Source organism: Ochotona princeps, chromosome 27, assembly GCF_030435755.1.
Source record: "Ochotona princeps isolate mOchPri1 chromosome 27, mOchPri1.hap1, whole genome shotgun sequence".
Taxonomy (NCBI): domain Eukaryota; kingdom Metazoa; phylum Chordata; class Mammalia; order Lagomorpha; family Ochotonidae; genus Ochotona; species Ochotona princeps.
This window is the reverse complement of record NC_080858.1, coordinates 1,614,055-1,627,072: the sequence shown is the minus strand read 5'-3', so window position 1 is coordinate 1,627,072 and position 13,018 is coordinate 1,614,055. Positions and strand designations below refer to the sequence as shown.

The following is a 13,018-nucleotide window of genomic DNA, read 5'->3' as shown; positions in this document are numbered from 1 at the left end:
GAAAACGTTTCTGGAAAAGCAGGTCTACAGAGAGAAAGATCTTCTGCCCACTGGTTCACTCCCCAAGTGGCTGCCAACAGCCAGAGCTGAGCCAATCCAAAGCCAGCATCAAGGAGCTTCTTCCGGGTCTCCCATGTGGGCACAGGGTCCCAAGCCTTTGAGTCATCCCAGGTCGCTTTCTCAGGCCATAAGTAGGGAGATGGATGGGAAGTGAGGCAGCGAGTACATGAACCAGAGCCCACATGGGATTCTGGCGCTTGTAAGGCAAGGGACCCAGTCACTGAGCCATTGCACCGGAGCCCCAGAGAAATCCTTTATGAAAATGTTATTTAAAATATCAGTTCAATATTATGGTCTTATCTGTATTCCTGCTTTTTCTTTAACTCTTACCATTATTCATAAAATTATTTGTACATAACTCAATCATCTCACAATCAAAATGTAAAAGCCATGACAGAATAAATTATTTAGTTCATTACCACAGATGTAATTATATAGCCTCACACAAAACTGGTGTTCAAAAATGATTAGCCGGCTGAAAAAATTAAAATGTCCATCGTGTCCCCAATAATAAACCATCTGAAAAAGATATTCCATTCAAAACATACACAAAGATAAAAACCAGTTAGTATCTAGAGAAAACAGAACCTGTGCAGGCAGGCTTTCACAATACACCTTGTGTTTAATGACAGATTAGATCCGATTCTGAGCACTGAGCACTCGTGAATGAATGAAGAAATTATTTAGGTACGAAGATTAATTCTCTCAAGCAGCAGAAAGTACAATTTAGGACTGGAAGGGCACATGGCCAAGATTTACTTGAACTTTGCACTGAAAGAGTGCATTCAAAAAAGTCAAATCCAAATACGATGCCATCCGATTAAAGAAGTTTAAAAGGGTTCAACACACTCGCCTAGCAGAGAAAACAAACCTTGGCTTACAGCCAGTCACGCCAATCAGCTATCGTCACACAGTCTAGCAGCTTATAAATATTACCTGAACCTTAAGAAAACATCGAGACAGCGGCTGTCCCTCGGCAGAGCTACGTCTTACTCTCTCTGCCCGTGGGGTTGAGCACGATGCCAGAGCAGCCCGGGTGAGGAAGGGCCCCAGCCCGACTGGGATCTGGCTCCAGACAGCACCAAGGCCCACCTACCTTCCACTGCCTTGACCTTTTCCTCCAACTCCCGCTTCCTTTCTTCTTTCAACATTTGTTCTTGTTCCTTCTTCTGCACTGCTAGAAGGATCTGGCGCTCTTCCTCCTCCTCCCTGCGCTTCTGTTTTTCTAGTCTGGTAAGCACAGGGGTCTCCTGGGAGAAACCAGGAATGTTAAGCCAGGACGCGACAATGTAACACTAATTCTTTGCTCTGGGTTAATATTCATATCTACCTGTATTGGACAGGCAACATAAGCTGGAAAATTTATAAATACACACATGAATAACACAAATACAGATGTAACATAAAATAAATATTTATGTTAAGCAAGAATACCAATATGAAAACAGTGGAGAGGTGCGCATGTTGGACTATCAGGTAAAGCCACCCTGGCCTGGCTGTTCCACTTTCAATCCAGCTAATGGCCTGGGAGAGGCAGGGGAGGATAGCCCAACTCTGCCACATGGGAGACCGGGTCAAACTCCTGGCCTCTGCCTGGCCTCACCCTGGCTGATGCAGTCATCTGGGGAGCGAATTTAGAGAGTGAATGAATAACATCTCTGTGACTCTTAGAAATGAGATAAGCAATAAACCAACCACTACACGATGGAGATTTATTTACAGCATGACACATTTGGGTCACAACAGCAAGTCTTTAGGAAATAACCTTGCAGATAATATGTTGGACAGAACAGTAATTGAGGTAATTCAGAAAAATCATTCTCTTTAATTTAGAAATTGATGACATATAGTTTGAGGATCAAAGATACTCTGAACAAATAAGTAAGTAAATCATAAGACAAAAACAAACTTTTACGGAAACATTTCCTAGTTCAGGACACTCAAGTGCTTCTTTAAATTTCTTTCCTTAACTTCTGTCCTGATATGAAAGAACCTTAAAAAAAAATGTATTTATTTGAAAGAGTTACAGAAAGAGGACAAGCAGGTCTTCGCTCCATCCGCTGGTTCACTTCCCAAGTGGCTCTTACAGCCAGGGTAGAGCCAGGCACGAGTCAGGAGCTTCTTCCGGGTCTCCCACATGGGTGGCAGGGGTCCAAGCACTTGGACACTCTCACGTTGCTGGGTTACCTGCTCCGGTGCCCGTTTGAGATGGCAGCACTGGCAGTAGTGGTCTCACCTTCTATGGCACAATGCTGGCTCTGAAAGCCAGCTCTTATAAACGCACCGGTTTTAATTCCCGCAACCTGTAGGTTGCAGGGAGCCAATACACAGAATCATGGTGGAGAGGACTAAGGCTAGCCTTGCAGCACTTGGGATGGGGCGGCTGCTCTGCTTCCTACCCAGATCCCAGCTCACACGGGCCCTACGGGTCAGGAGGTCAAGGCCCAAATATACTAGCCTTTGCTAGCTAGGCGGAAGACCTGGCTGTAGGCTGGCTCAGCCCTGCTTATGGCAGGCATACAAGAACTGAACCAGCAGATGGAAAACCTGTTTGGTTGGTTGTTTTTAAAAGCAAATTAGAAAAACAGCATTTAAAATGATTATTCCTCCTACTCCTAATTTATAACGTGTGTGTTCTGTTACTCTCCCACAAAGAGCAGATGTAAATACAGGGTGATTTTCCTGTAAAACTTTTTAAAAAAGGTTTTAAATTTTTATTGGAAAAACAGATCTACAGAAAGCCTGAGAGAGAAAGATCTTCAGTCTGCTGGTTCACTTGCAAAGTGGCCTCAAAAACTGGAGCTGAGATGAGCTGAGCTGATCCGAAGCCAGGAGCTTTTTCTGGATCTCCCAGGTGGGTGCAGGGTCCCAGGGCTTTGGGCCATAAGCAGGGAGCTGGAAGGAAGTGCAGCAGCCAGGACACGGGCAGCGCCCATATGCGTTCCTGGTGCTTGCAAGGCGAGGCTTTAGCCACTGCATTATCACAGCTGGCCCCACAGCACGCTTTCTGAGTCAGCTCCTGACTCTTGGCATCAAACTGGTCCTGCCTGCCGCCATTTGGAGAGTACACCAGCAGGAGAGTACACCAAGACCCCTCTCTCTTTCCTTTCTTCCTTTCTATAATTCCTGCCTTTCACACAGAAAGTAATAAATCTTACATATGTATATATATATATATATAAAGGTTGTGTCACTGTAAATATGTAAAGATTATCCTTGTACTGTCTCTTTTCTGAGGTGAAATTCACATAAAAATAAACCATTTAAAATATACATTTAGTGGTACTTATTACTCATAACTACTATGAAACTACCAACCATATTAAATTCACACACCCTGATACCCTCAAAAAAAAAAACCACACACATGAAGGCGCAATTCCCTGTTCTTCTCCCCCTGGCCCAGGCAACCAATCTGCCCTTTTTCTAGATTTCTCCTGTACATGTCACGAGTAGCACCATACAATGTAAAAATAATTAATAATTAATAATTCATAATTAAACTTGAATTTACAACATCTTGAAAAATAAACTTAATGCTTCACTGAAGTCTGTGAAAACTTCTTTCTCCAGAATTACCAGCAACTCAGCACTGCTGTTACCTGAAGACACCACCACGTAGCTTTCCACTCTGAATCAGCTCCAATAGCCTTTCCTCTTACGTCATGATATAACACACATCTGAAGAAAATTATACATGCTGGGTCCAATGGAAAATCTTGGTACTAATTGTCAGTATCATGGCATCTCAAGATAGTGCCACTTTAAAGTTCAAGACTTACTACCTGAAGACAGCTCAGGAAAGTGTTTAACCACCAAGCAATCAGTACAGTTAAAAAAAACAAGTTTAAAACAAGCTCGCCTTTCTTGGTCGGCAGTAAATGGGACAAGGTTTAATATTTAAGTGCTTCATGGAATAAAACAAGAGGTCTGCTAGAATCAAGGGAGGGTTTTAATGAGATGCTAATAGGAAACACAAGTTAGGAAATGTTAGAAGTTCTCAGAATCTCTGGTCTGAGCACTACACTTCGGGAAAGTCATGACTGGCTGGCACCATGGCCAATGCTGACTGGTTCTATTCAGAGTGCACCCCTGCCAGGCGGGCCTGGATCCTTTGTCCGCCCTGCGTGGTGGCAGTCAGGAAGGTTTGCCGCAGAGCGTGTCAGGAGCGGCTCAGGTTGGGTGGCCAGAGGTGCCAATGGCGCTGGGTAAAGCCCATGGGCTGCAAGTGCACTCAGGAGGGCTTGGGTGTTAGTTTGAAATGCAGTTAAGTTCTTACGGGCAGCCAAGCCCTCTTTTCATGAGTTTACTCGAGCCGAAATACCAGATGCAACGAGGTGTTGGGAGGTTCTTCATTCCAGCAGGGTAGGAAAGTGAGTATGTGTGGGAAGAGGGGGCAGGCAGGGAACCAGATGGGAAATCTCTCCTGCCATGGTGGCAGGATGGGGGCTGCCAGGGCAGGAAAGGGGGTAAGATGGAAGATGGGGGAAAGCCAGGGCAAGGGGGAAGAAAAGGGCACACATGAAGGCTCACTTTATAGTACCCAGGTGGGCCTGGAAGGTGTGTGGGGAAATGGTTGGGAGGGGCTGCGGGTGGGTCCCTGGGACTGAGATTATCACAGGTAACTGGTAGGTGTGCGGGGTGGGGGGTGGGGGGGGACACTAGGGGGCGGGGCTGGGAGAGCACATCCGGTGAGGTTCTCCGATAAGATGCCATGAGGTTACTTTTCATTGATGGATAATTGGAACCATGAGAGCTGTGGGAAAGGGAAAGTAGATACTAAATGGTTCATTCCTCGTATGTGCGGTGGGGTGGGGAGAGGCTTGCAAGAGGCCTGGGGGATGGCACAGGTAGGCTGTGCGGGAACCTGAGAGCTCAAGTCCAGAGTCATGTGTCACAACTGGGTCTCCTCAGTGGAAAAGACGGAGCAGGGGACGGCATACCCAGTCGGACAGCCCACTGGGGCCTGCAGAGGACATCTGGTGCCATGGCAAACAATGGAGGGTAGAACAAACTGGACAACTACTTCAGCCAAGCAATCAAAGCAAGCGCTTGGGCAAATGGACAATCTAAAATGAACCCCATGTCAGCCAACTGAGGTTGGGAGAATTTCCTCATCCTCGGATGAGCGAGATCGACTGCATTTTTAGAAATTTTCAACCCACGTAAGCAGAACCCTCAGAAGATGCTGCACTTTGGGGACTCTGGGTTGACAATGACTGGCCCTGGCCCTTGCTCCTTCCCATCCCGATCAACTATGTATGAATATATATGCTTACATATTTATATAACAAATAAAATAGAAAAAACCCTGACCTCCCTAAGCAGCTTGCCAGAAACAACCTGTTTCCCAGCAGAAACAACCACTGAGTCCTAACCCTGAGTTCACCTGCAATATCCTGTCACTAATATCTTCCCCAGGAATAACAATTAAAAGACTTTCTGAGGCATAACACTGGATTCCCAGGTGGTAAGCAGATGCCAGAAACCCTGCCTGCACGCTTTCCAGGTACACATCCACACCCCGACCCCCAACCTTAGAATCAAACAAGAAATGTCAGTGTTATTATGCTATTTGTAGATCAATGCAGAGCCTTTCGGTGGGATTCAGATTAGTATGTACTCCTGATTGGACAATAGAAAGAGGACAGAGGCCCCGGCACAGTGCCCTAGTGGATAAACTCCTTGCCTGAGCGTGCCGAGAACCCATATGGGTACCGGTTCTAATCCCGGCAGCCCCGCTTCCCGTCCAGCTCCCTGCTTGTGGCCTGGGAAAGCAGTCAAGCACGGCCCAAAGCCTTGGGCCCCTGCACCCATGTGGGATACCGGAGGAGGTTCCTGGATCCTGGCTTTGGATTGGTGCAGCACCGGCCATTGCGCTCACTTGGGGAATGAATCATTGAACGGATGTTCTTCCTTTCTGTCTCTCCTCCTCTCTGTATATCTGACTTAGCAATAAAAATAAATAAATCTTGGGCCCGGCGGCATGGCCTAGCAGCTAAAGTCCTCCCCTTGAACGCGCGGGATCCCATATGGGCGCCAGTTCTAATCCCGGCAGCTCCACTTCCCATCCAGCTCCCTGCTTGTGGCCTGGGAAAGCAGTCGAGGACGGCCCAAAGCCTTGGGACCCTGCACCCGCGTGGGAGACCCGGAAGAGGTTCCAAGTTACCGGCTTCGGATCGGTGCAGCATGGGCCATTGCGGCTCACTTGGGGAGTGAATCATCGGATGGAAGATCTTCCTCTCTGTCTCTCCTCTCTGTATATCTGACTTTGTAACAAAAATAAATCTTACAAAAAAAAAAAAAAAAGAAAGAATTGGCACCCTTATGGGATCCTGGTGTGTTCAAGGCGAGGACTTTGGCAGCTAGGGTACCATGTCAGGACTGCCTGTTTTTTTTTGTTTTTTTTTTTTTTTTAAATTCATCCCCTCTTTTGCAGCCTGACCTCAATACTGACATTTTATGCAGAAAACAACGTTGAAATCTACTTCTCCAGTATTTCTAATAGCAGCCATCTATTGCTATGGCGGGAAGCAACTTGCTGTTCCTCAATCATCTGCCATGAGGTGGACAAAGTCTTCCTAAAAACAAAGATGCGATGACAACTTCTCCTCTGACTACGGAAGCATTTTCTTCCACCACACGCCAAGAATATAATCTATCTGGGTAAGATTTTATTGCCATGTTTTATTGGTTTCATGGCATTTATATGCTTAATTATAATAAAAAGTACAATGGCACAAATACGCATGTGAAGATGCAACTAGAACAGCATATTACTCAAATGCTGAATGCTAAATACGGAAGATCACCAGGAGCTGACAAAACTCCACAGACATGAAGAAATCATTCATATACTAAATAAGGATCATTTGGACTGCTTCCAATATGCTGACTTCATGAAGATCTATGGTAGGGCAGTCATGTCACTGCTCCAACACACTAGTACCATCATGTAAAGTTTGCCTTAGTTTCACCGAGTTTATAAAAGTCAACTGGAAGCATACTATAGCTGTTAAGGTAACAGATACCACCTCTAACACTTTCAATGCATTCATTGCACAATAGTACTTTAAGCCTCAGCCTGTGGTGCTGGCATCCCATATGGACACCAATTTGTGCCCCAGTTGCTCTGTTTCTGATTCAATATCCTGGGAAAGCAGTGGAGGTTGTACCAAGTGCTTAGGCCCCTGCACCCACATTGGAGACCAGGAAGAAATTTCTAGCTCCGAACTGTGGACTACCCAGACCTGGCCATTGCAGCCATTTGGGGAATGAACCAGTGGATGAAAGATATCTCTTTCTGTCTCTCCCTCTCTCTGTAATTCAGATCTTCAAGCAAACTAAACAAATCATTCAGAACAAATAAATAAATGAACTTTAAAAAAGCAGAAAGATATCTCAGACCAGAGGGAGAGAAAAACATCTTTCACCACTGGACCTCAAATTGCAGGGATTGGGGCAGGCCAAAGCTGGGAGCCCGAGATGCCACCCTGGTCGCCCATGTGGGTGGCAAGGGGCAAAGCAGTTGGGCCATCTTCTTACTATCTTCCCAGGCACAATCGTAGGAAGCAAAATCAGAAGCACCCAGGAATAGAAGTGGTGCTTGTAAGAGATGCTGGCCCCTGTTTATTCCCCATGCCTGTAAAGTTTAGGAAGTTTTCCCCTAGCTGTAGGGAGATACATAGCTGTTCTCGTATCCAGGCAAGTGTTACACCGCTAGGAGAAAAGCAGTTAATATCTGGTGGGCATTCTGGGTCTGGTTAATGCCAAATTTTTGTGACTCCTGCAGTGTGCCAGAATAGTTGCCTTTTCTAAGACGAGGGTGCGTAGAGGGGAAAACACAGATATTGGCAGACACCAGGGCAGACAGGGTTTGGGGACCTGTGTGCTTGCAGGCATGGGGGCTGTGGATTATTCAGAGAATGGGGTATAGGGATAGATGGGAGGAAGGACCAATGAGAGAAGAGTACAGATGAGCAATGACTCTTGGGGGACCAGGCCATTGCACTTGCAGGTAAGCGCGGGGGCTGAGACAGGGTGGTTTGGAGGAGGGAAACTGGAGCACCTTTCTTGGGCAGATCACTTATCCGCTCACGTAAAAGACACCCAAGCTGGTACTGCCATTGGACACTGGTAAACAGAAAAGCTAGGGCTAGGGAGGGCCATGTTAGGCTGTGCTTTGACATTAACAGGGATGCAAGCGAATCAGGGTTTGTGGGCTTCTCCCTGGCTGAGTGCAGTCGAGCCTAGGCTGGGCTTCAGTACCTGCTGGCATACATACAGGTCAGGTCTGGAGGTGGGCTGGGTTGGACCAGTCTGCAACACCAACTGGCAGGTGCAAGAGTCAGGATAATATGCAGGTCAGGCCAGGCCAGGATGCAACACCTGCCAGTTCACATTAGGCCTGGGACTGGGGGCTGGCCAGGCTAGGCTGCAGCACTTGCTGATGAATGCCAAGGTGAGATGGGACATGCCAGTCTGGGCCATAGCACCCACAGCACACGCAAGACCCCAGGCCAGGGACAAACGTGGGTGGAGGGGCCACTGCTTCCAGCGGTGAGCATGAGAGCTGGAGTTGGAGGGCAGACTGGGCTACAACAGACCCTGGCAGGGCTGCAATAACCTTTGGCCTATGTGTGAGCTGGGTTTTGCGGATGGCTGAGCTAGGACTCAAAACTCCAGCCACAGTTAAGAATTACTGGATTTGTGGTCTAATCTTGGAATGCATGTGACATGACTAGGCTTCCTCAATTGCTGATCCCCAGGTGCCTAAAGGGGACATGGTGGACGGCTCATTTGGGCTTACAGAGGACATTAGGTGCCATGCAAGAAGACAGGGAGCAGAACAGGTTGGACGAACTCTCCTGGCCAAGTCTGGGCAGCAAGTATCTGGATGAATAGATGCACTAGGGTGAACTGCCAGCCAATGGACGTCGGAAGGATTTTCTCAACCTTGGAGTAGCAAAACCAACAGCGTCTTGGAACTTTCAAAAACCACTCAAGCAATACCAATGGAACGCTGTCCTCCACATCAGGATTTCTAAGGTGACATCAAATGGACAACCCCTATCTTGGAGTACTGATGGAGTCTGGCAGCTTGAATGGCTCCTTCCCTCTTCCTCACCCTCCCTTCCCTACAGAGGAAAACATGGAAGGAAAATTGAAAGCATGTGTCCCACCCAACAGCCCCTATACCTTAATCCTCCCCACCCTATTTGTTGGTCCCCATGGGCCTACATCCTTATCAACTAAGCAAACAATAGCAAGAGAGAAATAAAAGTTTTCAAAAGGAAACTTTTATCTGTGAATCAACCTAATTATGTAGCAAGTGATGACCCTTTTGTGGCAACGCATCCCTATAATTGCTGGCCTGCTAAGACTGTGTGTGAATGAGAGAAGGAATGTGCACGTCCACCTGCTAGTTCACTCCCCAGTGCCTGCACTAGCCAGGGCTGGGGCAGGCTGACGCCAGACGCCCAGAACTGCGGTCATCATCTGCTTCTTACCGGGCAGTATTACCCGAAGCTTAATTCTCCATGCCACAACCTTCCCATGAGGGAACACCGAGAAATGTAAAGGCTTGTTGGGTGGTGGGCACTGAGGCCTCCCTGGAAGGTCGAGAATGTTACAGAACCCCAGTGAGGGAAAGTGGTTGACACAAGATTCCATATTAATACTCCTGGTTCAGAGTACCAGAAAGTCTGTACTACTTCCAAGAAGGCGCAGTGAATTCAACAGTTCTAACGAATAATACACAATGCTGCATGACATTCGCCAAGGAGGAAAGGATGAATACTCCTCAGTGTCTGTATACCTTCTGGGCAATCATGTTGCAAATCTCAGGCAGAAAGTCTTCACTGAGGAGCTTATAGAGCTGCCGTTCTCGAAGGGAGGTCCTCTCTCGAAAACTCTCAGTGACCTGTCTCCATTCTTGTTCTGTTTGGCACAGGAGCCACCAGGTACCTTGGCCTGGTCCTTGAGACCCTGCAAATCAAAGAGATGGATTCAGTGCAGCTTGGGAGTCCATCACACTGTGGCCAACTGAAAGGGCGCTAGTGAAACACCTAGCCCTAATCCTACCCTGTCCAGACAGTGGGTAAAGCGCAGGTGCAAAGGGACACACAGGCAGACAGAAGAGTTCAGTAAAAGAGAATGCACACTTTCTGAAGCCCTCTCATCACTGAACCACCCTTGCTAAGCTCCAGCGAAGATCATTACCATGTCGTGCCTGGGGCTCAGATGCCAAGGAATTTTCTTCCTTTTTTTCGCTGAAACACAAGAAAAAGAAGGGACCAATTAAAAACAATTCTATTTCCAAAACTGTTCCATGCCTCCTGCAGAAAGTTCTGTGTATGTTTCAAGGGCATGAGTTTAGGAACGCGAAGACACTGGGCTGTCAGCATGTTGCAAGACGGGAAAATACTGACACACAGGTGCTCAATATTACGGCAACATCAGTGCATAGCAAACCAATTTTACCAAGTTGAGTGCTAAGCTGTTAAGTCCTACAAAAAAGGAAGTATTAAGAATTTCAATGTCCTCATGTCTGATGCAGAGCTACACTGAAGATGGTGTTATTCTTTTGCTTTTTAAGATTTGTTTACTTGCATTGAAAAGTCAGATGTACAGAGAAGAGGAGAGAGAGAGAGGAAGATCGTTCATCCAATGAGTCACTCCCCCAAGTGACCACAATGGCTGGTGTTGCACCGATCTGAAGCCAGGAGCCAGGAACTTTCTCCAGGTCTCCCACGCAAGTGCAGGGTCCCAGGGCTTTGGGTCGTCCTCAACTGCTTTCCCAGGCCACAAGCAGGGAGCTGGATGGGAAGTGGAGCTGCCGGGATTAGAACCGGCGCCCATATGGGATCATGGCGTGTTCAATGCAAGGACTTTAGCCGCTAGGCTACCCATGTATGTACGTATGTATTTCTAATATTGTTATGGTCAAAAGGGATGCATGCCCATGCAGGCCTCTGATCAGGGTTCAGGCGGGTGGGACAAATGTTTCAGTTCAGTTCTTTTTTCCTGTTTCCGTTGGGAGGGAGGTGAGGGGGCTGCTGCTTGCTGTTGAACTACATCAGCAGCTGGGGATAAAGGACGATCATTTGATGACACCTTACAGATCCCAAAGTGTAGCAGAATGTTCTGAGGGTACAACCTGAGTGGTTTTAATAGTTCTTAGACATTGAAGGCTTCGTTGTACCAGGGCTGAGAAAATCTGCAAGGTGTACTGGCTGATACTGGGAGTTAACTAACCTTCCTAAAAAATGGGAATACTATTTGACAAGTGTGTTTCAAATACTTTAAACTGTATTCTTTTAATTTTTATTTTAAAATACTTAAGTCATCTCAGACACACTGCTCTAATGGTACAATGCCACTAGTAGAGGGTGGCACAAGTCCATATGTGCTTGTCAAAATGTCTCTATTCGTAACACAGGTTCTTTAACTATTGGAATTGCCTGGAAAAATTGAGATACTAAACATTTTTCTGAAAATAAAACCCCCAAAGAGATTATTTGATAGGGAAAACAGAAATGGCATGTGATATTTTGTACCTATCTCTGGGTCTGTTATTTGGTCTTTCCAATGAAAACTTAATTTCTTTGCATATTTACACAGGGTAGAATCTAAAAATTCTCACCAAGATTCACGTGGTTCAATGACCTAAAATATAGGATGAAAGCAACAGAGGATGGCCTACGTGTTTGGGCCCCTGCATTAACTTGGGAGACCCAGAAGAGGCTCCTGGCTTTGGATTGCACCACCTCCAGGGGTCATAGCCGTTTGGCGAATCAACCAGTGATAGGAGATCTCTGTCTAAGTTCCTCCTTCTCTGTAACTCTGCCTGTGCAGAGCTCCATGTGCAGGTTCCATATCTACCCCAGCCCCAAGGTAGACTGTGTCAGCCAGTGGATTCAGGAGAGATTTCATCATGCTTTGAATGGCAAAATTGAAGCATTTCGGAACTGCTGGACTATCAAAACTACTTGAGCAGGACCCTCAGAGCATGTCCCATGTCGGGGACCTGGGGTGGGTGGGAGGCTGGGTGGGGCTTCTCCTTTTATTTCTCCCCTAACCCCAGTTCTAGGAAGAAAAAAATAAATAAATAAAATGATGTGGAAACAATGGTTTTGCACAGTTTCCCAAAGCCCTTGACCCTTTTTGCCCTAATCAACTATGTAAAGACTGTCAAAATAAAATAATAATAAAAAATAAATAAAAAGGTTCATTTAGAGACCGAGCAAGGTATTCCACTCATTGCTTCATTCCTTAACCATGAGCACCATCCAGGGATGGTCCAGGCAGGACCATCCAGGTCTCCATCCAGCGCAGGTTTCCATCCAGGTCTCCCATGAGGGGAGCAGGGGTCTCAGTACCTGGGCTGTTTCCACTGCTTCAGCACGGAGCTGGATCAGAAGGAAAGCAGCTGGGACTTGAGTGAGTGATGCCACGTCTGGCAGCAGCATCACAAGGGGAAGCTTTCCACTGGAACACTAAACCCTGACACCTTCTTACATCCCACACACTGTCCTCGCCACCTGAATGCTCATTCAATGAATGTCAGAAAGAAAACCATATTTCCTGAGGGTATGTAAATTATTAGAGGTCATGCGGACAGATCCCAGTCAGAATTTTAATGAGGATCCAATTCAGGTTTCCAGGATGTGAGACTCATGTCCTACAACAAGCACAAACGGAAGTCGAGGACCAAGGACAAGTCCCTTCCAGCATGAGGTCTGAGGCCCGAAGACTAACAAGAGGAGGCTTTACCTCACTGCAATTTCCTCTTGCGGTTTCTTCCGTTTGGGGGGTCTTCCTCTTCTTTTTCCAGTTTTGCCAGGGACATTTGAGACATTCTTATGACCTTCAACTTCCCTAAGAAACAGTATTACTAAATAAAAACGTTACATTTGAATCTTAAATAACCGATTACATTATTAGTTCTGGCTGGGAG

At 46.6% G+C, this 13,018-nt stretch overlaps 1 protein-coding gene across 2 annotated transcripts in view; it reads right to left on the bottom strand.

Annotated features, from left to right (window-relative positions):
- Positions 1 to 13,018, bottom strand: part of LOC101530942 (chromatin remodeling regulator CECR2) — a 96,332-nt gene that overhangs the window by 10,917 nt on the left and 72,397 nt on the right. For both annotated transcript variants that reach the window (XM_058656130.1, XM_058656131.1), the window contains exons 5-8: positions 12,835 to 12,939; positions 10,282 to 10,331; positions 9,878 to 10,047; positions 1,157 to 1,310 (exon numbers count right to left, since the gene is read on the bottom strand). In XM_058656130.1, the coding sequence (XP_058512113.1) occupies positions 1,157 to 1,310; positions 9,878 to 10,047; positions 10,282 to 10,331; positions 12,835 to 12,939 (479 nt within the window). The remainder of the gene's footprint in view (positions 1 to 1,156; positions 1,311 to 9,877; positions 10,048 to 10,281; positions 10,332 to 12,834; positions 12,940 to 13,018) is intronic.